The sequence below is a fragment of the Vicugna pacos genome, chromosome 7, assembly GCF_048564905.1.
Source record: "Vicugna pacos chromosome 7, VicPac4, whole genome shotgun sequence".
Taxonomy (NCBI): domain Eukaryota; kingdom Metazoa; phylum Chordata; class Mammalia; order Artiodactyla; family Camelidae; genus Vicugna; species Vicugna pacos.
In genome coordinates this window covers 46056746-46084428 of record NC_132993.1, presented here as the reverse complement: position 1 = coordinate 46084428, position 27683 = coordinate 46056746, and the positions used below count along the sequence as shown (strand labels likewise).

General features: G+C 35.9%; 1 protein-coding gene and 1 pseudogene across 3 annotated transcripts in view; one reads left to right on the top strand and one right to left on the bottom strand.

Annotated features, from left to right (window-relative positions):
* Positions 1–27683, bottom strand: part of IGF2BP3 (insulin like growth factor 2 mRNA binding protein 3) — a 122329-nt gene that overhangs the window by 84498 nt on the left and 10148 nt on the right. For all 3 annotated transcript variants that reach the window (XM_006201803.4, XM_006201804.3, XM_031674234.2), the window contains exon 3: positions 1766–1814. In XM_006201803.4, coding sequence (XP_006201865.1) covers positions 1766–1814 — 49 coding nt within the window. The remainder of the gene's footprint in view (positions 1–1765; positions 1815–27683) is intronic.
* On the top strand, positions 16017–16192 carry LOC116278819 (U2 spliceosomal RNA; annotated as a pseudogene).

The window sequence follows — 27683 nt, the reverse complement described above, 5'->3', positions numbered from 1 at the left end:
GAGCAAGAATGCAATAAACTACAAGCTTGAGAAGCCACCAAAAATACAGCAAGCAATGCTTGATAAGCCATTGCAACCTAAATTTGAAGAGATTAAACTATAAATGAATTAAAAGGAAACTGCCTCTTGCCTGCGGGTGATTTGCTAGTGCACTAATAATTCACATACTTAAAATTGGCTGCCACCATTTGACTACTTCATTGAAAGCAATATTGCATCAGATACAGCTCCCAAACAGAAAATCACATTTACCATGGCCCATGTTAAAATAAGAGGATTAAACCAGTAATCTTGATACCCTAACACTTGATTCAGGGACCCATCCTCCAAGCTATTAAATTCCCTAAACTAAATGTTAATCTAAAAACAAGAAAATTCTTCGAGTTTAATCTAGTAAGTCACTGTTTCCATCTACAAAAGTATACTTTTTATACATTAGTGGGGGAGGATATAGCTCAGTGGTAGAGCGCATGCTTAGCATGCACAAGGTCCTGGGCTCATTCCCCAGTACCTCCTCCAAAAAAATAATAAATAAATAAATATACATTATGTAAGTTGAAAAATATTCAGCCTAGACCAAAGAACCAACTCCTCCTACAAAGATTAAACTCAATACTATTGTTCTGAAAATAAATGCTCTGTAAAATATTCTGAGCATAAATGATTTGTTACTAGCTGGACCTCAGACCAGCTTCCTTCAACTCGTTACCAAAGAAATTTTTTATCCGTTCTTTGCATTTTGATGAAGGTCCTGGTTTAGTGACTCTTCAACTATCACTTTGGAAGACTAATGTGAAACACACAAAAGCTAGTTACTCTTGATTTTTATATTAAAAACACATAAAAAGCTGAGCAATTTTCCCTGCACCACCTTTTCCAAAGTAGGTTTTAAGAACTTTCAGGTTCTATCATCTAGAAGAGTCAACAGACCTTTCCTTTTATCTTTTCAACTACGGGGGTCTCAAATTCTCACCATGACTTCATCAACATGGTTTGGAAATTGCCGACAAAGGCTATTCAATTGTGCTAAAAGGTTTGTGTTTATATACAGTCACTATAGTGCCACCATCTGAGCAAAAGAAAGCACAGTAACACTTTAAAACAAAGCATAAAATAAGCAGGTTATTTATTTTTAAAAAATTGCCAAGGAGAGAACTTCATATTTAAATACAACTAGCAAAACCCATCAGAGTAAATAAACGTACAGTTAAGGGAGAGTGAGGAGAAGAGGGATAAATTGGGAGTTCAAGATTTGCAGGTACTGACTACTATATAGTAAATAGATAAACAACAAGGTCCTACTGCATAGCACAGGGAAGTATATTCAATATCTTGTAGTAACCCATAATGAAAAAGAATCCGAGAACGAAATATATGTAATGTATATGTTTGACTGAAACATTATGCTGTACACCAGAAACTGACACGACATTGTAAACTGACTAAACTTCAATAAAAAATAAAAATTCAAAAAAATTTTTAAAAAGCCATCAGAAAGATCTCAAACAAGATTCTGTTAGGATGTGACTGAATGAAAAGCTTACCCAATTACCCCAGTACCTGTTTCAACTTTATCTCAAAGAGCAGATTTTTAAAAGATATGGTGTACCCTCATAAAGAAAAGCCCACTGCAAGGTACAGACCATAAAAGAGAAGGATTTTGTGTTCTAGAACATCCAAGAGTGGGAGAAGGAGAAACCCCTTCAGAAAAACTAAGAGTAGGCTTAGATACTGAAACCTTAGTTTTAAATAAAGAAATTCTTACCTCCCACTGTAAGTGAGGCGGGATATTTCGTATCTGAAGTTTCCGAATCCTGCAGAAGAATTAAAATGTTTTTTAAAAGAAAAAAAAACACAAAAGCAAAAGATATTAATAGCCAAGATGGATGTTTAGAAACTACTAAATATTAATTTTATATTAACTACAAACCAATATACATCAAGAAAATGCAGTCCAAGAAGGAAAAAGGAGACAAAGTTAATCACAGGATTCATATTGAGACCATTTGGAAATCTAGCATCATTGGACTGTTATGGTTTACTCTAAAAGCCACTAAAATTGGCAGATACAATGTTTGAAAAACATTTCATCTGATGACTGTATTCTAAGTTCAAATCCTTCAGCCTCAAAGCAAGCATCCCAGAACACAAACAAAGCCTTAGTCCAGATGTTCTTAATCTGAGATTGCAGCCAAGGGGTCCATGGATAGAATTCAAGGAACTTGGATAGGAGGGGCGGGCCGTGGGGTGGGGATCACATATTTATTTTCACTATCCCCTGACTGAAATTTAGCACCCTCTTCAACTCTGAATGCTGGCATCAAACCACAGTAGAATTACAAGACTTGTACTTTGGACATTAATATAAATCAGGTATTTTCCTATCACATTAAGTTGCTGCAGATCTTTAAATATCATGTACACTCATTACTGAGAAAGTTAGCTGTGTTGCTAGAAATTGTCACTTACGTTAACAGCACATTTTGAATTTTAACATTTTTCCAACTGTAGTTCAAAATAAATGATTTCCTTTATAATCATATGTATTTTATTTTATACATTAAGAAGCATCCTAAGAGGGCCATACATTTCAGGCTGCCAAAGGAGTCTATGGTACAGAAAACATTAAAAATCCCCCAGTTTAGTTCAAATGCCTATATATATATACACACACACACACACACATACATATATGTATTTCACAATATATGTAATACACAATATGTATTTCATAAAATAATAAAAATTTATTGTATTATATATCTCCTCTTCTACCCCCTCCTCAATGATATCAGAGGGAGAGAGCAGAGGAGAGGGGGTGGAAGGAAGGAAGGAAGGCACATGAATTATGTGAGACTGTACTACGGATACCCACACTAGTCACACCCTTAGGAGGAAAAGGAATTTACAGTCAACTAGCTATTTTTTTTTAAAAATGAGACTAGCATTTAGGCACGATATCTCAAGTGAAATAATTACATTATTTAACCTCTAGAATTAGAACTACAGTTAATTTCCCTTTCTGGTTCAAATAATCCACTTATTTTTAAGTACCAGGGCAAAACACCAGCTTAGATTAGATTCATAGCCTAGTCCTTTGTCTTATCCATTCACCCCAAAGCACAAGAACAAATAAACGCCACAGACACTGCCTGTTCCTTAGGAAATGCTAAAAATGTAGATTAACCAAACTCAGGTACATCCTGTTTGTAATCATAAATTAGAGGGTGAAGGAAAAAGCATTCTTACATTATTTTTGTGAGACAGTAAAACAAAGCACAATCACCACGGACAGTATATCAAAGAGATAGTGAGGCAATGTCAATTTAAGAAAAAAATTTTCAAGCACCACCTAGTCTCAGAATTTACAAATGCTAGTCTGGGATCTGTTTCAAAAATAACTCATGCACTAGTAATTGTTAAAGCTGCAGGATGCATACTGTATCTCTCCTTCTGTGTAAGTTTTATATTGTATTTTCTATAAAAGCCTTAGAAAGATAGACCCTGATAAAAACATTTTTAAAACACAGATTTCAGAACTGCCATATCTTGCTTTAGCTAGCAGAAAAGTTACTCACATTATGTAAATATTTACCCTGGGTAACCAAGGAAGTAAGAATTATTTACTATACATTTGCAGTTGCTAATCTGTCTTAATCAAGCATCTGACACAGTTAAGAAATAGCAGCACAGTGTTAAGAAACTAAATATTCATCTCCACTGGCATCACTTTTCTGGGTATATATACTACCCCAAATTTTTTCCAATAGCACACACATAAGCGTGTATATAGAGTTCAGGTCAGCTAGCAGGGAATTATCACAAAACAAAAATCTACTTCACAGGGCTCCCAAGGAATTCTTTAAATCGGATACCATTTTTGGTACATTAGAAGTACCCCATTAGCCATGTATTCCCCACACACTTTTTAAAAACATACCCATTTACTTATCAGAAGTTACTCCAAAATAATTATGTCCCTTTAACGGCTGTCCAGTTTCCATTATCTGATTCTCTCAAGTTTCATTTAGGATTATTTTCATACAGTTCGTGTTTGACTTCTAGAATTGTTCTTTCGCACTTACCCAGTAACTATTCTCAAACCCTGCAGTTTCACCTCTGGCTCCTAACCCCATGTTCCATTCTTATCAGTACAAAAGCCAAAAGGCTCAGCACTAAAAGAGGCCAAGCAAAAGCGTGAATTCTAATCAACCAGTACATAAACACAAAGTTCTGAGCAGGAAGGTATGTGAGAATATCTACCCCACTCAGCTGTACTAATCAAGTGTTTTATCACCTGTTTTCTGAGTTCTTATCTCCCATCTAAGCTTTCAGAATTAGGTTATATTTAGGTTTGATTCTTAATACTTAAGAGTCAAGAAAATGGATACTGATATTTGTTTCTACCATGTGATTACCAAATAATTACAGTTCAATTTAACTATCAGCAAATTAAGTCAGTTTTTCACTTCCTCCTAAAACACACCTAGAAGTACAGGATCACACCCCATAACAGGAAGGACTCACTGCTACATTCAGAGCCTGAAACAGTGTCTGGCACCCGAGAAGCACTCAACTGATAGTTAAATTAACATTTGTTGTAATATACAGAAAGGGAAGAAAACAAGACCCAGATCTGCTATCCAGGAGCTACTAACATTTCTAATGATCTTAAGTTAGAGGACAAAAACCAAGAAAATGCTGATTCAATCATTTGTGCTATTTTATGTGTATTAAAAACCTTGAAAACAATCTAAGTTAACCATACAGAATTTAAGGGTTGCCCCCAAACAGAGAAAATGGTGAAATGGGGTAAAGTTTAAGTTCTCATTTAACCTTTAAAAAATGCTTACTATTCTTGAAATAGTTATGATAAAAAAAAATGAGTTCTGAATTTTCAACAAAGTGAAGTCAGAAAAAGACAAATGCTATATGATATTACTTATATGAGGAATCTAAAAACAAAAAAGATATAAATGAACTTATCTACAGAACAGAAAGGGACTCAGAGACAAACTGGAACTATAGTTACCTAAGAGGAAAGGGCAGGATGTGGGGGAGAGAGAAATTAGGAGTCTGGGATTAACAGATACACAGTATTATATATAAAACAAACAAGGACCTACTATATAGCACAGGGAACTATATCCAATATTTTGTAATAACCTACAGTGGAAAAGAATCTGAAGAAGTATATATGTATAACTGAATCGCTTTGCTGTACACTTGAAACCAACACAAGACTACAAATCAATTATACTTCAATAAAAAATAAAAATAAATAAATTTAAACATAAAGGGCGGGAGTATTCATAATTTATTAAAACTTCATCTAATTACAAGATAAAAAATCAACAGAGAAGCTCATGTAGACCCCAAAAGGCATCTTCAAGACTTTTAGTAATAAAAGGAACTGATTTAAATTGATTTTACAGAAATTTTCAAATCGACATCAAATGAGAAAAATAAAATCAACCTCCATAAGCCCATACCAGCTTCAGTTATCATGTAGGATCATCTGACCTTGTTTATCTGTATCACACCTGTACCAACAAGTCCCACTTACATGGCCTGTCATGCTGAAGCACATCAGTAAATACCAACAAAAGGAACTTTTTTGTTTAAAAATAACTGTATCACCATTACTGCTCCTAGAAATGATTAACAAAAATCCCTTGATAACAGATAACCACTGTTTTTATTTCCAATTGCCCAATAACTATGTTTTTACAGTTGATTGTTCATATCAAGATCCCAACAAGATGCACACACGTACAATGTCTCTTAGGTCTGTTTGACATAAAAGTTTCCCTTCACTCTGTTTTCCTGCTATTTATTTGTAGGTTCAGTTCATAAATCTCGCGCAATTACTCATTCTGGGTTTATCCATTGCATCCCCTGTGTCATTTTAAATAACTGTCATGTTGAATTTGACATACAATGGTATGTAATATCTTTACATTACAAAGCATAAGACATATACGAACCTATTTCACCAATTAGAACCAGACAATTGAAGTTACCATGCTCCTCTCCCATCCCAACGCCTGCCTCCCAGAATGTAACCATAAACCAAACTTTTTATCATTTTTAAGCCTTTTACATTTATATCCCTGTAAAAATGATTCTTTAAATAGCCAAAATACTATTTCTAGTCCTTAAAAACGGACAAAATTTCACATTAAATATCTAGTCAGACTTCAGGTTTCACCAATTCATTTTTTTAAGTTTGTTCAATCAGTATCCAAAAAGAGCCATGCATTTCAGTTGCTTCAGTAGGACTCTAGTCTCAGTAACTACATATTTCCCTTTTTATCCTTGCAACTTATTTGGAAAATAAAAAACACAAAACCTGTCATTTGTCCTCTGGTTTCTCACCGTCTGGATTTTGCTAATTACACTCCCATGGTGGTGTTTAATATATTACTCTGACCTCTATAAAAGTGGTAATTAAATCTGAAGATTTGATTTGTTTTTGTTCATTGCTGGTTGTTTGTTTGGGGAGAGACAATAATCTATCCCTGGGGGAGTCTTGTACTTCCATGACAAAGTATGCTGTCGCTGGTCGTCTTCCTGGATGTTGCAATCACTACTGACCATTGCCTAAATCTACTGTTTCATTCAAGGTTGAAAACAGATTTTCTCATTCTATCATGCCTTCCATATTTTTTTATTTAGTTGGAGTTCTTCCATAAGGAATAACTTTCTTTTATCAAGCATTTGGATACTCTGATCCACAGTAAGTACAGTGAAGGCAGGATGAATGATTCCTTTTCTTCTGCAGATGATTTTGGACCCCTTTTCACGTCCCCTCCCCTCACTCACCTCTGATTCATCCATAGCTGTGGTGGACAGTCCAAGCACACTGAAGCTGTCCACATCTTTCCATCCCTAAGCACACACCTTATGCATCTTTGTTTTATCTCAGGTTTTTCTCCAAAGCCTCAGCAGAGCTCTAGAACAGCCCAGAAGCAGAAAAGAAATGAAACTCTTAAGACAATCTGTGATTTACGGAGGGAAATGTGGAAACCAGTAGATAAATGCTCCAGTTTTCCACCTGGGAGGCATTCTGTACATTTCTCTAAGGTCCTATTTCCTTATGGCAACCTCAGTAAAGTATTCTTCATTGGCTTGTCCTAAACTCCCATTTCACTCTCCCCATTCCCTCATGCTTGCTTCTTGAAATCATCTCCAAAATAAATCTGCTTCATGCAAATCCGCATCTCAATCTTTTCTTACAGGAGATCAAAGACATTATTATTTTAAACTTTTCAGAATAATGACTTGGTCTCCTGGCATTGTCCAAAAATGACCAAATGCTTATTTCTTTTCAGTGTCATTATGGGTTCATAGATATTTTGTGTGTATCAATCCATTGCATTAATTCTTTTTTCTTGATGAAACTTTCTTTTCTGTGTTTTGTTTTGGGCAGGGGGGTAATCAGATAGATAGATAAATAGATAGATAAAACCTATTTATCTATATATTTATTATATATGGAGGAACTGGTTTTGTTCATTTATTTAGTTGGAGAAACTGAGAATTGAACTCAGGACCTCACGTATACTAAGCATCCACTCTACCACTGATCTATACCGGCTTCCCGCCCCACCTCCACCACATTAATTCTTTTTGAGGCTCAAATTGCCCAATCTTTGGCTAGTCTATGGAAGCCTCTGAGTTGATCCTGCATCTTTCAAAGTGACTCCAGTAATCTTTGAGAGATCTTTGCTTTCTCTTATTATAATCCAGGTTCAATGTGTACACTTCCCACCTACCCCATCTTAACCAGTTTTATCTACACTGAGCACTGGTTCCTTTTTGTCACAAGTACTACAGAGACATAATCTGGTCACTAGGGTGCTCACTGTTACTGGGTTGATCACTGTTCCTGGACCAGAGCTAGAAAATATACATTTTGTTTCAAAGAGAAATAAACCATGTGTTCATACTGATTATAGTCATCCTTCCATATCTGCAGGGAATTGGTTCCAGAACCTCCTCAGATCCCAGAATCCACACGATGCTCAAGTTCCTTATATAAAATGAGTAGTATCCCATATGCTTTAAGTCATCTCTAGATACTTAACAATACCTAAGACAATGTAAATACTACATAAATAGCTGCAATTTCAATGTAAATGAGATATACATAGATGCTGGCCCAAGGCAAATTCAAGTTTTGCTTTTTGTAACTTTCTGGGAATTTTTTCCCACAAATATTTTTGACCCACAGTTGGTTGAATCCACAGATGTAGAACCCCAAAACACAGAGGTCAACCAAATTTTCAATTCAAATTTTAGATTACTAGATTTTTTTCCCAGTCTTTGATATTTGCATCTTTTTTCCTAGTAAAGTTTGACACCAGATATAAATAAGAATATAAACAAGAGAATGTTTTATGTCTGTTATGGACCGAATGTTTATGTCCCCCTCCCCACAAAATTTCTACGTTGCAGCTCTAACCCCCAAAGTGATCGTATTCAGAGGTGGGGCCTTTGGGAAGTATTTAGGCTTACATGAGGACATAACGGTGAAGCCCCCAAAATGGATAACTGCTTAAGAAGAGGGACCAGGGCTCTCTTCACAGGCACACACTGAAGAACGGTTAGGGGAACCCACAGTAAGAACGCATCTGTCTAAGTCAGGAAGAGGGCCCTCACCAAGAACCCTAAGAATCTGCCTGAATCCTGATGTTGGACTTTCCAGCCTCCAGAACTGTGAGAAATAAACCCAGTCTACCAAAAAAACAAACAAACAAACAAAAAAACTCAGTCTACAGTATTTTGTTATAGCAGTCCAAGCTGCCTAAGACAGTGTCTGTTATCTCATCCAACCTCACAGTCAGCATGTTATAGAGTAGGAGACAAAAGCACACTTGACCTTGTCCAAGTACACACCGCTCATGAGTGAAACCATGAGAAAACAGTTCTGGACATTGCAGCTCCAAAGTCTATCCTCTTAACTATATTCAACCTTACTGATTTCAAATGTAATCTAACCAATTACATAACCATATTAAATAGATTCAGAAAAATTACAGGTTGCATGTTAAACCAAAAAGGTCAAAGACATGCTAACCTTTGGCAAAATTTTCACTTTAGCCCAAAGCTTTAAACCATACATCAATTTTCGTACCAAGGGTCACTACTGACATTAAATGGAGAAGATTACATATTAATACCAAGAAAGGAAGCCAATTCCAACTATGCTGGAAACTCAGCTAATTTAACTGCCTCAAGATATTAGGAAAATTGTATACACCAGCACCCAGGCACTTGAAGCTGGTCATTTCATGCCGAGTCCTAGTACAAGACACACATGTGCATTAGATCTGCAACCTTACAAACTATCTATAAGTCCTAAGTGTTCATTTTCTTTACCTTATTTCTCACAAAAGGCTCGTCCCTCCTCTTTCTCTCTACCGTCACTTACACAAATCAAGAGAATCCACCCACTGCTTTTCTACTCCATAAAGAGGCTGAGGCTTGGATTATGATCTAACACTGCTAACATCTGCTGAAGACAGGAAAAGAAAAACCAAGTCTCACTGGTAGCATGTTCCTTTTTGCCTGGCTTTCTTACAGGAAGAACTGGGATACATGGTCCGTATGTGAACTGGTCATTTTTAAATAAAGAGCCAAGCCTGTGGACTCAGAGCAGTATGGTGCAGCCTTTTCAACCTGCCACCTGGGGGCACTCTGCACCGGCTGCAGATCTCCATTCCAGCTGTGCCCAAGAAACAAAGGCTATGCCCAGCGAGGAACCTGCTCACCCTGGCCAAATTCAGTAGTTGTTACTTGCATTAACTTCAATATTCAATATTGTAATTATACCAATCCTTCCTCGTTTTACACAGTTAAGAATTAGCTCTTTAAAAGGTCAACCTCAATTTTTTAGAAGCAGAACACTCTAAGGAGATGAATACCAGTGGAAACGATGCGTTTCACATTGCTGGTGAAAAGCGTCAATTCGCATAACCTTGCCTCATCATCGACTTGGCAGTCTCTTATCAAATCCCCTGACTAGAAAGGAGCACAGCCTCTAACTCAAGGATTCTCTTTCTTACATCATTTCCTTAGGTACAGCTGTACCAGGCTCCAAAACTTAGTTGTAAGTTTGTAAATAGAGAAAACTAGGAAGAACCCAGATGTCCAAGGAAAAGAGATGAGTGCAAAGAAAAAAAAAGCACCAAAAACTTACATAATGTTGGGGATAGAAGTGTTCCACATCGTGAATGTGGCTGTGCTTTCACAGGTGTATGTTAGCTGTCAAAACTCATTGTATTCCATAGTTTTAAAAAGATGCACTTGACTGTATAAATCATACCTCAACACAACTGTTTAACAAAAAGGGATTAGCTAAATAAATTATAATATATACAACAAAAACTCACGAGACATTATAAATGTGTAACATTTAATGAGGACATATGTTCCTAACATTGTTCATTGAAAAAAAAAAGCACATAACAAAACAAAACATGGATTACGATCTCATTTTAAAATGTGTGTTTTACCACAGAAATGAAAAAATGTCCCCAAGCAGAAGAAGAAAAAATGTGCAAACAGAAATAAAGAGGAGTGGTATAGCACCAAAACACTGATGAGCTCTGGCTGTAACAAGCACATGCAGTTTTCAATTTCTTTTTGCTTATGTGTTTTATAAAATAAACATTACTAACTGCTAAGGGAAAAATAAGCTATTATTTCCAACCTGCAGTATAACATAAGATTAATCAAGAGAAAACAGTTGTCAGTCCAACAATTCTAACCAGCTCCCTAACATCAGTTCTCTCTCTCCTCCAAAGATTTTACAGTCTGGCAGAACAAAGTAGGCATTTCACAACAGTCTTCAAGAAGTGTCAGTAAAACTGGGAAGGAGAGAACAATGTTGAAATTTAGGAGTGAATCGGGCAGACCTCAGGCTTAGAATCTCTGTGAAAGACTAAATCCCACCTACTGGATTGAAGTTAGGAGGTCACATGTTCTGTAAAGAAAAGCGTATTTGCTCGAACACTTAATGGGGATGCCAGATCCTAGTGAACTCAACACTGGACAGAGGAAAGGAAAAGAAGACAAAGTATGTTTTCCCTCAACTGTACAGGAAGAGAGATGTCATTCTAAGTGTGGTGTAGGGAACACCTACATTAGAATCACCAGGAGGGCTTACTTAAAACGAAGACTCCAGGGCCCCCATACAGACCTCCTAAATCCGAACCTCTAGGGATGCGGTGGGGAAATGTGGTTTCACACAGTTTGGTGGCCACTGAGGTCTATTTAGCAGGGCAAGTCCCATGAAGGCAAAGTTGTTTCTGCCTCACTCATGACTGTATACTCCAGTGCTCAGCAGACTGCCTGGCTCATAGTGGGCATATGTTACTCAACGTTGCTTAAACAAAGGAACAAAAGGCTCACTACAGCTCCAAGTGAGAATCGAAGGCGATTCTTCTGTCATCTGCCAGCTCCCAGATCTCCAAAGGAGCACCATCCAGGCCCCCTTAACTAAAACAGAGGTATGTATCTTTTAAAGGTACACACCTTATCATCTTAATCTACATAGAACAGCCAGACAGCTGTAAGTGTATGGATGGAAACCTGAATGAACCCAGGGGTACTGGGTTGGTCAAGTCCAAGAAAAACTGAGTGTTCTACTATGCGCTGCTCTTATTACTAATGCTTGCAACTCTGCACTGCCATCTCTCGTGTAGGAGACTAAATGTCCCTTAAAGGGAGGAATATAGTTAAAGCTCTTAAACTTCCTTAGGATATGTGCAAAGCAAGATGACAGAATACTCTGAAAAATAGTTAAATTAATAGGGTACAAACTGATTATTGATTCCTGAATAACCAAAGATTTCTCTAGTCATCATACTGAGAATGTGAAAATGTGCCTTTAATCAAAAAAGTCACCACGAGTATCTCAACCAACTATAGAAACACATGCAGTTGAACATGAGGGAGAGTTTCTATTTAAATAAAAGACTCATTGCCTATATGACTCAAAAGTCTAGCTCTTTCAAAAGTATAACATTAACACAAGATAGCAAATTACACATATATTCCTTGAAAATGAGGGTGGTCACAAGGGAATAAAGTACTCAGATACAAAATCTCTAATATGTTTGAGTCACATTGAAAATTAATCATTCCCACATTTTTCCACTGTTAAACTAATTTTATAAATACCATTACATTTTTTTCCAGCAAGACTCACCATATTTTGTAACAAATGATTTGAAAAGTTGGTATATCTTTTATTTTTTAATCTATTTATTTTATTTTTGTTATTTGTTGGGGGGGGAGATACTAGGTTTACTTATTTTAGACGGGGCACTAGGGACTGAACCCAAGACCTCATGCATGCTATGCACGTGCTCTAGTGTTTGAGCCATATCTTCCCTCTTGGAAGCTGTATTATCTTAAAACTACTCTGTCCAATGGAATAGCCACTGGCCACACAAGGCTACTGAGCACTTGAAACATGGCTAGCCCAGTCTAAATTGAACTGTTCTTGAGTGTAATACATGTAACAGATTTTGAAGACAGTACAAAAGAGTATAAAATTTCTCAATAATTTTTATACTGATCACATGTTAGAAAATTAAAATTTGAGATCAGGTTGTAGAATATACTAATTTCACCTGTTACTTCTTATTTCTTTCACTGGCTACTAGAAAAGTTTTATCACATATATAGTTCACATCTTTCAACAGGACAGAACTGATCTAAGACTTGTATATTCGATGTTCAAAGGCAAAACTGACTGAATTTTATTTCTGTTTATAGAGGTAATTTCAGGATCAAACAATGTTTTATATGGTGGAATAATTATTTTCCACATAAGTCACCATCACTAAGTCAATTATACCTGTAAGAAGAGGTGTTATAAAAGGACTAAACTTTTAAAAGTAGTATATTTTGGATATAGGGGTATCTCTACAGTAACACTTTTATTTCATATTACTGCTAATTGGATATAGCCCTCATCCAAGGCAAATCTTTGGATTTGTGTTTTCTTTTTAATGGGAAAGATGCAGTTGGTCATTATCTAGTTCTAACACTGATCATGATCATCAACTTAAAGTAACTACAATAATCCCACTACACCTGAGAGTCTGAAGAATGCAGAGTTTTTAGCTGCCTTGTTTCCCAGAAGTAGAGCTATACAATCCACAGTGTTTATATTTCCAATACATTTTGTATCATCAAATAAAATAAGCAAATAATTGTTATTGCTTGCAAGAGAATCGGTATAAAATTCTGTTTTATGCAATTGAAAAATTCTTATGTAGCAAGAAAACAAAGAAGGTAGACAAGTTTAATCCAAGTATTTATGACATTCCTCACCCAAGGCAACTCAACTCTTTTCTTCCAAGATGTAACCATGCTAGACTTTGCAGATACCCTTTCACTGTGATTATACACAAAAACACACTACCTATGACTAATAATATCCAAGCCCATGGAGAACACAAGCCTCTTAAAGGAAGAGCTCCTGGTCTTCTTTACTATATAGATATGACTGGCCAAAAAAGTTTAACATAGGCCAAAAGGTGAGGCAGCACTGAACAGCAAAGGTATAAAAGGCTCTCAACTTTGCAGAGTACTCACACTCAAGTGTAACCAGAGCACATCTACCTGCCCTCAGACTTTCTCTATAACACAGATACCAAACCCCTCTACTCCCCAAAATGTTCTAACCCTTTTTTAACTATCAGAAAAACCATCACAAACCAAATCTGTCATTAACAATCTGTACAGTAAAATTTTAGTATTAAATTTTAGTAGGCTGGACTTTAGACTTTAACACCTTGTAAAAATGTTGAAATAAAAGCTTGTGCATTTTCAAAACACTTAAGAACGTGTTAAAGGGCTAAACTCTTTAACTGCCTAAGACTGACCTGTAGAAACAAGTGCAAAACCTAAGCTATCAGGACAGACCGTCCACCAGAGGGCAGCACACTAGGACTCTGACACACCCCTAACCACCAACCATCTGTTCATTTACATACCAGGTCATTTTTATTTTTACACAGGTTTCAGAAGGGCTGGGGAAAAACCTAGGTCAAAGTTTTAACTTTTTTTCCTCTAAGAGGTTCTACATCATACACATACACTTACATTTAGCATGCTCTCCTGACGATGAAAACTGGAACACATCTTACATGTAAAAATACTGTATCAGTTATAAATATTGGGGATTTTGAGTCCCTTCCCTATAGATTTATCTGTTGGACATCACTAAAATAATTATGTATTCCTATGTTTAAAACTTTAGGTGTTTGAGGACTTGGGAAGGCTTTAAATATATAAAGTGGGCAAGTAAAAAACCAGCTATAGAAGTCTATCTTCTCTCTCATACAAGCAGCAAAATCAACAGGAAAAATACTGTGTGCAACTTGGTCTGTCTTTCCAAAAGCCTGTAAATTCAGAGTCATAACAGTTCCAAGACCAAACAAACAGCATCAAAACAACTAACCAGAACCAGATATGATTTACTTGTAACACCCAAATTTTAAAATTTTGTAGATTAAAAAATAAAAGACTTTCAAATGGGAAAACAGGTATACGTATGTGCATGACTGGGACATTATGCTATACACCAGAAACTGACACATTATAACTGACTGTACTTCAATTTAAAAAAATTCAAAGAAAAAAAAACCTTTCAGAATCTTAATAGCTCTCATCTTTTTTCAGAAACTGCAAATCACCTAAGCAGACCATCTAAAAAACAGCCCAGCTGTGTATTTACAGTTATTGCCAACTATGATAATGGCTAAAAATGTTAATGTACATATCATTCTTACAGATCTGCTTTTTTAATTGATTAAGATTACTGTAAAATGTTAATCTTTCTCTTTCAAAATTGCTTTTTTGGTCTCTCTAGCACCTGGGCACACTGGTCTTTGGCAGGACTCAATAGATAAGTTGAAAGAACAAAACTGCAAATAAGCCACAGAAGTCAAACTGCAAGTATCAATAGCTTTAAAATGCAATCTTTTGAAGCAGATTTATTACCAATTGGCTGTAAATTAATGACATCTTGGAAATTTTTAAGTTTTTTTCAAAGTCAGTAATATAGGAATCTATTTTCAAAAATCTCAATTCTTAGCATTTTTGTGTTTTCTTCATTATTGGAGTAACAAGAAATATACAGACACATACTCAGACTTTGCTGAGGCCAATTCCAGATTCTAAGAAGTTTTAATGTTTCAAATTTTTATCAAAAAGCTTAAGTATTCCTTTACTAAAATATCCATTTAGTCCTTTGATAAATTTAGAGATTTTTAGGATGGCAGTGTTTAAACCAAATTAAAAACTACAATAAAACTAGCTAACTCAATTTTATCTTTGACCAAGACATTTGGAAGTAGTTTAGTGAAATTTTAACTTTTTCTTCAACATTTTCTATTGATTTATAATCATTTTACAATGTTGTGTCAAATTTCAGTGTAGAGCACAATTTTTCAGTTATACATGAACATATATATATTCATTGTCACATTTTTTTCTGTTAGCTACCATAAGATCTTGCATATATTTCCTTGTGCTATACAGTATAACCTTGTTTATCTATTCTACAATTTTGAAATCCCAGTCTATCTCTTCCCATCCGAAATTTTAACTTTTAATTACTCTATCACAGAATTTACAATTTGTTCTGAAAAAGTTAAATACTAATACTGACATGCAAACTAACATGACCAAAAGTATGTGTCAGATCTACATTATTTATTTAGACAGTATCAACAGTGATTTTTTAAAATAAACTTAATTGTTTAAAGTTCAAGATACAACTGATCTTAGATATACTGTGCAGTATTGAATTGCTAGCTATAGTTATTATGAGATATTTAATAACATTTAATTATGTAGTTTATTTAAGAGCTATTAATTTAAATAAGTCTGTAAATTCAGTATTAGCCAGACTGATGTGCACTAAATGTTTCAGACTTCCACCTGGAATTAAAACATACCATTACTGCATTTGTTAAAAATTTATTAATGCAATTTCACTTTAAAATATTTAAAAATAATTTTATCAGTTTAATATCTGATACGTCCTCTATCTGAGGACAATATATTAAATGGATTTTTTGGAGCAGGGAGTTGGAATAAGAGCTTGCTCCATCCACTCCACGCATCGACCTGGTACTGCAGTACTTCCAGTAATGGTGCAACAAAAATTAAATAAAATAAAATGTTTAAAGATATTTTAAAAACTAATTTCCTTCTTTAAAATCGTGAGCTATTAATTTTAAGCTAACAAATCAAGTTTCAGTATTTTCCAGAATATTTTAATAAGATTTTTCTGTAAAAATTATAGCTTTAAAAATAAGCAGTAGTTTGGGAACCCAAAAAATCAGTTTAATGGGCTTGATTTTATTTATTTATTTATTTATTTTTGTCGTCACTGGGTTTTTTTGTGGGGGGGGTTAGGTTATGTTTGGAGGAGGTACGGGGGAACCAAGGATCTCATGCACGCTAAGCATGTGTTCCACCACTTGAGCTATCCCCTCCCCTCTCAAAAAGCAGTTTGAGAACACCACTAAAAAATAATAATAAAAAGAAAAAATTAAAATATTAAAAGTAAAATAAAAGTTTAAAGATTTTTAAAGAAATGTTTTAAAACCCAAATAGTTGAGGAAAAAAATCAGAATTAAATTTAGAGCACTGAACTAGTTCTAGTTAATATCACACATTATATACATGCTATTTAAAACAACTACTTTGATGTTTTTCAGAGGTTTGGGGTTTTTTTTCTTTAATTTTTGGTCAAACATTGCACAACACGTTTCTTCTTTCCATAACTGATGATGTGGGTAAACCACAAGCTGGAGTTTTCGGAAAATTAGAATAATCTGTAACAAGTACTAATAATGAAACCTGTTGATATCGTATTAATAACAAAGACATTTAAACAAGCTTTAATGTATTATCAGCCCAGAGATGGGTAAATATACTTCACTTTTAAATCAAGACTCCACTATTTTAAAAGGACTAAACATACTACATATTACAACAATTTTACCCCCTTCCAGCTCCCAAACACCTTTAAAAGTGCTTTTTAAACCTTCAAAACTGTAAGGGACAGAAATAAACTATACTTTTCTAAAAAGTATACATCCATAGATGCTTACATATATATACACAAATCTCCACGACAAGAAGAAGAAACTACACAGTGGTTGCATTTGGAGGAGAAAAGGATCATTTTAATTATTTTTATGGTTTAATTTTTGTCATGTATACCACAGGGTTTTTTTTTTTAAACTCTTCCAACTTTTTTAATTACCATAGAAAAAAATGAGTTTTGTTTGATTCCTGTGGGTGTTATTTAAACTAGTTCCTGAAATATATACTGTATAGGATTCTATTTGTTTTATTTCATTATTTTATTTTGGGGGGAAGGTAATTTGGTTTATTTATTTTTAGAGGAGGTACTGGGGATTGAACCCAGGACCTCGTACATGCTAAGAATGTGCTCTGCCACTGAGCTGTACCCTCCCCGCTCCATTTGTTTTACTGCACATACCACTCACCAAGAGATGTAAGATTAAACAGGAACAATGAAGACATATATGGCAATGCTCTGCCAATTCACATCTGCTGCAGGGTCAGTACATCAAAATGCAACAGACTGGGAAAAATACATGATCACGAGCTAAAAATAAAGTAAGATGGGTATGGAAAAAATAATCTACAAATGATTAACAATTATTATAAGTGATGCATGTACCGACAATATCTATTACATTTTCAGGTGCAGAGCACAATGTCTGAAATTTAGAGTTAGTATGTCTTACACATGCTGTGACCTGATTTTCACTAGTTACAGGATAGCCCCAGAAAAGACTCAAATACATTAGATTTATTGCATTTAGGCAGCTAAAGTCTGTTTCCAAATTAAGTACAAAGCTGCTCATCTAAAACTGAAGTACAAGCATGCAAAGATTTCATCTAGTACTGCAGACATTAGATTATCATAATCACTTTTCCATGTGTGCTGAATTGTGCCTTCAGCGCACCACCATCACGCTAAAACACCTCTTACCTTAAAAACTTTCACTTTGACAGAGCAACAAAATATTAGTAACACGTTATACTCTGTAAAATAAGCATCCCTGAGTCCATATTAATATAAACAACGTAAATGAAGAAGGGAAAGCGCTTCCTTAGAATAAAATTCCAATTAATAAATGTAAGAAATAACAGAATTAGAGCATCACCAATTGGCAGCCACTACAGTTAATAACGGTTTCAGAAAAGAATCATCAATGAATGCTAAAAATCAGTCAAAGTGTGATGAGAAACAGGATTTTTACATTGTCTCGAAATATTCCTCCACAAGATTCTTGACAGAAAGGAGAAAATACACTTTACACTGGAGAAGCCTGGCAGACACACCGAAAAACAACTGATCAAAATGAACATCTCCAGGAGTACTGGGACAAAATTAACATCTCAGACCTCCTGATGTGGTCACTGAGGACATCATCACTTATGCAGTATTTTACCAAAAACACATAATCTGATTTTAACCATGGGGAGACATCAGACCAACCCATATTGAGTGGCATTCTGAAAAATAACCAGCTTATACTCCTTAAAAACATGAAGGTCATAAAAGACAAATAAAAAACTAAGGAACTGTCCCAGTTTAAAAGAAACCAAAGAAACATCACACCTAAATGTATTATGTAATCTTGTCCTGGATCTGGGATCAGAAAAAAGACATTTAGTGGGACAATAGGCAAAACGTGAATAACATCTGTAGATTAAATATTATTTTATCAATGTTATTTATTTTGATAATTTTACTATGGTCATTTAATAGAATGCCCTTGTTTTTAGGAAACACACATCAGGTATTTAGAGGCAAATGTTTTTGTAGTTCTGCAACTTACCCTCAAATGTCTCAGGAAAATTAGAGTAGTCAAAACTACCATTTGGTGGGGGAGAGGGCATAGCTCCATGGTAGCATGCATACTTAGCATGCAGGAGGTCCTGGGTGTAATCCCCAGTACCTCCATTAAAATAAATAAATACCTAATTACCTCTCCCCACCAAAAAGATTTTTTTTTAAGTTAAAAAAAATACTAACATTTGGGGAAATGGGATGGAAGATATAAGGATAAGGTATACTGCTTTTGCAACTTCCCTGCAAATTAAAATGGCAAACTTTTAAAGCCCTCCCTTTAAACTACATCCCCTCAACTATCATCCCATTTCTTTGATGTCTTTACAGCAAACTCCTTGAAAGCCTATCCACACTCACCATCTCTACCTCCTCTCCATCTATGCATTCTTTCACAGACCCACACCACTCAGGCTTTCAAGCCTCACTGCTCCATCAAAACTGCACCTGTCAGGATATCAGCAATGATCTTCCCAGCTCCATCCTCATCCTATTCTACATCATTTGTCATAGCTGATAACTCTTCTTAAGCACTTTTCTAACAACTTCCAGGGACTTCTTTCAAGATTCTCCTCCTACCTTATGAACCATTCCTTGAGCTCCATCGCTGGTTCCCCTTCATCTCCTCTCCATCCCCTTGGCCCCTCACTGTCCCCCTACCTCCTTCTCCTCCATTTACTATCTATTCACTGTCTTATCTCCACATGTCTAACAGGCATCTCAAACTTAACCCAGCCAAACTGACCTCATCTCCATCTTCCCTGACCATGCTGCTCGCACAACCTTTCACAATTAGAGGAAACTTCATCTTTCCAGTTGTGATTCAGTCATAAACTGTCAAGGTATCTTTGGTTCCTCCATCACTCCCTCCACATTTGCTGTCGGCTGTATCTTCAAAACAGAATATTCTAACCATGCATGCCCACCACCACTGTCTCTGACCTATACAATTATAAGTTTTCTCCTAACTGGTCTCCCTGATCTCACTCTACCAACCATGGTCTACCCTCAGCAGAGTTCCCTTTTAAAGATAAATCTCATCAGAACTGTCCTTTCCATAAATCCTTCCATGGCTTCCTCTCATTCCATTCCTACCCCGCAGCATGCACGTTCACCTCCTACAGCTGTCCTCCTGCTGCTCTGATCTGGCCACAAGGGCTCCTTGTGGACAAGAAAGGCAGTGAGCACGCATTGGTGGCTCCCGGGCCTGCTGTCCCCTCTGCTTGGGTCGCTCTTCCCCTGGACATCTACCTGTTCATTCACTCCCTTACCTCCAGTATGCCTTTGCTCATGCAGCACCTTATAGATGAGGCTTTCCTTGATCATCCAATATCAAATAACTAAACACAGCCCCCTGCCAATTGTCCCCATTCCTCGTTACCTGCTTTTTTCTCCCTCCATAGCCTTTTACACGCCTCACATTATGTATTTACTTGTCCATCTCCCCTCTCTAAATCCATGCTATCCAACAGAAGTACAAAACAAGTCACAAATGCAAGCCACATAATATTAAATTATCCAGTAGCTACATTCAAGTCAAAATAGGTGAAATTAATGTAAAAGTTACTCATGAGATATTTTATTCTCTTTTTGAACCAAGTCTTCAAAATTCAGTGTGCATTTTACACGTGCACCACACCTCAATTTGGATTAGCCACATTTTGACTGCTTGATAGCCACATGTGGCCAGTGGCTGCCCTACTGGACAGTGCAGTCCTAGACCCTAAGCTTCACAAGAGTAAGTTCTTGTGTTCTGTTCACTTCTGTTTCCCAAGAACCTAATGCAGTACCTGGCATGTAATAAACACTCAAAAATTTGTTGAATCAATCATTTAAAAACTGCTAAAATCCAAGATCAGCAAAACAGAACCATTTGAAAAAGAAAACATAATGGCAAGCTACCAAGCTTTCTCAAATCAGTAAAAATATAAAGAGTGGAAAAAGACGTGAAAGGTCATTGTTGCATTTAATTCTTGAAGGAAAAAAAAAACATTGCCTAAGACAAGAAAACTACCTTGCCTGTGGTAAGAACAAAAGTAGTTATTTTCTAAATTTAACCAACTTACTTAGGGCAAAGAAAGCTGGCTGAAAAATGTCAGAGGCAGGACTCTTTACATGGTCATCCTTACAAAGAGTTGGCACATGTTTCCAGCCTCAAAACACCTAAATTGTCAAAAGAAACTTGACAGTGCCCTGAGATTCTAGTTACACTTCTTTGATGTTTTAGGAATAACCAAAGGTACTGAAGGCTGTTCACTTCTATGCAGGGTTCACTTTGGTTTGAGGAACTTAAAGTGTAACTGTGGGTGCCCTAATGTCCAAACTCACTTCATTTTGCTCATGTGCATTTGTTTTAAATGCTCCCTAACTATTTAAATATTTTATCTTTCGTACACCTGGTTTTTTCTTTTGTGTTTAGCTTCTTACATTTTTTCCTTTTGTTTTTTTCCCTTTCCACACCTGTTTTTCACAAACTGACTTGTGTAAAATTCCCCTATCGAGGCTAACATGCCATGGAGTTGCATAAAATCCTCACTTGTTCTTGCCATCTGTTGTGTTATGATGTAAATACATATTCACAGGAATACTGAATCCAAATAATTTCAAACATCACATTTGTGTAGAACAGCAATTCCCAGCATATAGCATGTGGACTCTTGGGGGGGGGTCCCCTAAGACACTTTCAAAGAGGTCGAAAAAGTCAGAACGATTTTTATAATACTACTGAGATGTGATCTGCCTCTCACTGTGTTGACATTTGCCCTGATGGTGCAAAAACAATGGTGTGTAAACTGCTGGCACCTTAGCATGAATCAAGGCAGTGGTATAACCTGCAGTAATAATCACCATATTCTTCACCAGCACTTGCAGTAAAATATAATCTAAGTTTCATCTTTAAATGTCCTTGATGAAGCAGTAAAAATTATTAATTCTCTTAAATAACCCTTGAGTACACACCCTGTTAATATCTGCATGAAGAAAAGGGCAGTGCGTGTGAAGCACTTGTGCTACCTGGTCTGGGCGTCTGGAGAAAAAGCGCTGTGCAGCTGTCTGAGGTGCAAGATGGAACCAGCCACTTTTTGCATGGAGCACCATTTTCACTTGAAAGAGCTGTAGATAAACTATGGTTATTTATGGTAAGTGTCTGCTGGACATTTTCTCAAAGGGAATAAAATCAGCCAGTTACTTCAAGAAAAACTAACAGCATTTATTGCCAATGAATGAATTTGAGCTTTTAAGTAAAAACCAGAATTTTGGCAAACTTATCTACCACCTTGAGCTTTGACAGTCTTCCAATACTTGGGGGTAAAAGTGCAAGAGAGACCAATGGATTTTAATGTAACAAAGCACAAAAAAGTTTACTGATATGATTTCAGATTCCACAATTGACCTAGCCTTCAAAAAAACTTCCACTTGCCGAGTTTTGGGGTCAGAATAAAATATACACAATTATCTAAAAAGGCTATTAAAATATCCCTTCCCTTTTCTAACTATCTGTGAGAGGCACATACTTCAATGAAAGCAATATATCACAACAAATGAATGCTAAAGTAGTTATGAATGTCGCAGCTGTCTATTAGGTCAAACATTAAATCTGCAAAAGTGCAAAACAATCCCACTCTTCTAATTTATATTTTGGTTTTAGGTGAGTTTTTTTTGTTACCAAAATCTCATGTTAACATATAATGAATGGGTTTACTATGGTAACATACATATTACTATATTACTATATTACTGTGTATGTATAGTAACATATTACTATACATACACACCATGTATATTCATTTAAAATAATTTTAAACATTATTCAGTTAATTTATAATAAGTATATATCAATAAATTAAAGCAAACAAAAGCTCTCTATGGGGTCCTCAGTTTTTAAGTGTCAGAGTTAAAACCGAAAAGTTTGGGAACCAATAGAATAGAGAGTAAAACCAAAAATGTCCCATTAGCCTCTCTCCTCCTCAGTCAGTTCTCTTTTACAGAGATAACCACTCTTCTTGGTGGGTCAACAGAACTTTTCCTATGTTTTCACGCAAACGTGCATATGAAAGTCTTTTTTTCCCCCAAACATCTGTCTTTTAAGACCTATCCCAAAACATGCTTTTCAATTTGTTTTTCCCATGTCAGCTTACATAAATTTATACCATTCTTTGAAAATGCTGCAAAATATAGCACAATATAGTTTGTTTGAATATGGTACATTTTCTTTGTATGGACATTTAAGTTATTTCCAATTTTCTATTAAACAACACTGCAAAAAATAAAACTTATCTATTTTTGCCAAATATTTCTTTACAATAGAAAACTACAAGTGAAATCGTTAGCACGAACAAAGACATTAAATATACCTAGAAGTTAGAAACTGCTTAATGTCACTTCAAAGGGCTTTTAAGAAAAAAAGAAAGGGGTTCTTTGTTATCTTCCGTTTCAAAAAATTACCCTCTAAAGCTCAAAAATGAGTCAAAATGTTCCCGACAGTCAAATTAAGGCTAGGAATCCTCTTTGCTTAGAAAGTGGACAGTGGTGAAAGTTCCAGATTATCTGTATGTCTATTAAAATCTAATGATCGATATAATAAAACCCAAAAGTTTATCTGTGTGTATGATGGACTCCTATTCCAAGACCTTTTTACCAAGTCCCGTCTGGAGTGGGAGTAATTCGGAGTTCCTTTACAATACTGTTGATTAAAACTATGCTTACAGACCACACAAAACTATGAGGACTGGGTTGTTTTCCATAATACTTGAAGGGTATTCACATTTTAGGTTCTAACAGATGCTGCCAAATGGCATGTCAAGAAGTCTCTAACTATCTGACTGCCCATTCCTACACAGTTTTGCCAACACCATGTATTATGAATCTTGTTAATTCTTCCCAACCTGTTGGGCAAAAAAAGCGATTACAATTGGCATTCCCTTGATGACTAGTAAGGTAAGGTATCTTCTCCTAAGCAGATTGGCTTTTCAGATACCTCCTCTGAACCACCACTTATCCTTTTGTACATTTTTGCAGTATGCTGTCCACCTTTTTAAAATTAAGTTCTTTATCCCCTATTTTTTTTACAGTATGATGTCTCTTAAGAGAATTTCATAACTAGACACATTTTAGGGATTCTAAGACCTACACATCTAGACAAAGTACAGATTCTTAATAACTTAATCTCAACACATAATTCATATTCTACAAAGAAGTGTGAAATATTTCTATGTATCTGTACATATGAGAGACCAACTATGGGATTACGCAGGAATAGATACACTCATCTCTTATTTTCAACTGCCACTTGTAAATATATAAGCTTATTAATACGAGACAACTCCACTTAGGTGGCAGATACTCCAGTAAGTCCTTTACAAACATTATCATTTAATTCTCAACAATCTTGTGCAGTAAGTTTTACTGTCCCTATTTATAGATAAACTGAGAAGTTTACAGACTTTTATCAGTTTGTCCAGGATCACATAGCTGAGCAAGGATTCTGTTATCTGTGTAATCCCATGCAAGATGCCACTGGCCCTCCCAACAGTGTGTGTACTGCTGCCCTTGACTTTGCTCAGTTAATAGTATGTGTACCTAAAAGGGTCTCATTCTTCTCCAAAGGTTCATTACATCATTTGAGACGTCTTAATAAAAATCAAATAATACCAGATGCTTTAATCATCACTATTGATTACAACTATGATTGTCGTAGATACTGACAGACATATGCAGGATAGATAAACAAGATTATACTGTATAGCACAGGGAAATGTATACAAGATCTTGTGGTAGCTCACAACAACAACAAAAAGAAGTGACAATGAATATATGTATGTTCATATATAACTGAAAAATTGTGCTTTACACTGGAATTTGACACACTGCAAAATGACTATAACTCAATAAAAAAAGTTAAAAAAAAAAAACTATGATTGTCATCACTGACCTTAAAAAACAGCATAAGGTCAGTCAGCCTTACTACACAGACCCTAGTCCTCTCACAATTGACACTAATCACCCTGTCAGAGGGTATCCTGAGAACAGCTCTATACCCATGGGATGTTTGGGGGCATAACCATTTCCAGGAAGCACTTCAAAGGTAAAAGCAGTTACAACATGATCTCTGGTGATCAGATCCCAAAATTAACCCAGGCATCAAGTCTTGCATGATAATCCCAAATAACCATCTGCTAAATGACATTAACTAAACTGATGAGCCCCCGAAGTTACACACATGAAGAACAGAATAATACAGTCACTCCTGAAGCACACAGGCTGCTCCTGCCGCCCCTCTGGGCTTAGCCTCTACCACCATCCTGCCTCCCGCTTAAACCTCTCTTAATTCCAAACAGCTTGCCATTCCCCCGCACACACCAGGGTATTTCACACTTACATGCCTTGGCTCCTGCTGTCCCTTCTGCCTTTCCCATTCCCACTGCACACGGTTAGCCTCGGTTGCCTTCACATGCCTTGTTCTCTGAACCGCTCCCTGGCTGGCTGCACCAACACTCAGCTAAGCCCAATGCCCTTCCTGTGCTTCTGGGGCATCCTCTGTACACCTCATGATGCATTTACAACTTCTCTTTACCTGCAGAGATATCACTCCACCTTTGGCATCACTGCCACAGTGAGCCACTGTAAGTGTTGAATATAAAAATGTCACCCAGAGATTGAGACAAAACAAAATCAAAGTCACTATACTCCATGTGCTTTTCTTTAGAACAAGTATCTTAGTCTTCTTTCTAGCTCCTGAAACCTAGCATGCAACTGACTACAAGCACAGGTGTGTCACAGGTGTCAATCTATGCTTGTTAAACTAAAAATTTCTCTAAGTCATAAGAAATGAACTCATTTCTGAAACTCAAAAAAAAATGCAGAAAAAGGTAAACTAGCACACCAAAAATATGGACATTAAAATTTTCAACCATACTTATCTCACAAAGATAAAGCAAGAGCGTCTCCATTCTTGCAAGAGCAGCTGACTTAAAAAGAAAAAAACACATTTGTGGAACACTGGAGAGAACTCAATCACTTCTCAAAACAGTTTTAACATCACCATAGACACTCTTAAATAAGCTCTCCTGTCATCATCTGCCCAGTTAGAGTGGTAAGCCGAGTAGGACTTTGTTTTGGAAACTAATTTTTAATCAAATTTCTCCTCAAAATATTATTTAGTAAAGTTTCCACCTCAAGAAAATACTGTTGGGGGGGTAGAGGGTGGGAAGGGATAGACTGGGATTTCAAAATTGTAGAATAGATAAACAAGATTACACTGTATAGCACAGGGAAATATACACAAAATGTTATAATAAATCACAGAGAAAAAAATGTGACAATGAGTGTGTATATGTCCATGAATGACTGAAAAATTGTGCTGAACACTGGAATTTGACACAACACTGTAAAATGATTATGAATCAATAAAAAATGTAAAAAAAATCGTAATTACAAGAATAGGAAGGGAAAAAAAAAAAAAAGAAAATACTGTTAGTTTCTGAGGCTTAAGATCCAAAAATTCAAGGTGCTAAGTATAAGAGAACTTAAGCCCCAGGTATTTGAACTATAAGTTATCAGAATTTAACCTTTACAGCTTTTGACTTAATTTTTACATTTAAGGGGCATAATGAATCTCGGGATCTAGACCTGTCAGAGTTAGTGCAACCTCCATGGTAGAAAGAATCAGGCTGTTCCTAGAATGATACAGTCCTCCATGCTTGAAAAGATGGTTTAACCAAACTGTCTCACTGCACACTTCACTGCAAACAGCTCCCTTGGTTGTCAAATTATGATGAACCATGTCAGTAGCTAAACTTAGTGCTCAGGGCAGAGCACTTAGCAAATTTAAATGTCCATGTCTTTTGATACAGCAATTTCCAGTCTAAGAATTTACCTTATAAAATTATCCAATCAAGAGTCCTTATAACATACATATAAATATGCTCAATTGAAATTACTATGAAAAGAATGTTTAAATTCTTGCACACCTATGCTAAACAATGCAGCTGTTAGTTTAAGTACACTGAACTCTTTGTACCTACACCGAAGATTCTTCAGGAAAAATTATTTAGGAAAAGTTTAAATAATACATAATACAATTTGACTATTAAGTTAGAAAGTGCTTGTGGATACATGCATGGAAGAATTTCCAGAAAACATACTAAGTTACCAGCTGTAAGACCTGGGAAATGCATGGGGATAAGAAGGACTGAAAAACAAGTACTTTTATGTTTTACTTCATGTGTTTTGAATTAATTTGCATGTATACATTTGCAAGCATTTGTCAAGATATTTACTTAATATTTATACACTCTGCTGTATCTAGGTTACACCTTAATTTTAAGAAAAAGTAATACACACTCAATGAAAATTAAAACCAAAAGACACCACCCACAGATTTCTCCTTAGGAGCCCACATCCCAAAACAAAATAAAAAAAAATTTTTTTTTAGTTTTTTTTGGGGGGTGGGGCAGTAATTAGGTTTATTTATTTATTCTTAGAGGAGTACTGGGGATTGAACCCAGGACCTTGTGCATGCTAAGCATTCACTTTACCACTTGAGCTATACCCACCCCCATACTTTCATACTTCTTTTATCACCACCAAATACAATCTACATCTAGCCTTCACATTTGAATCTCAAGAGGGAAAAATACAACAGTTGCCACTGGAGTGATACTGGGTGATACCGTATTGATGCTTTACACACACTGTCCTCAGGATCCTATGAGGCATCATTTCCATTCTAACCTCCCAGACTCGATTTCCTCATCCTTAG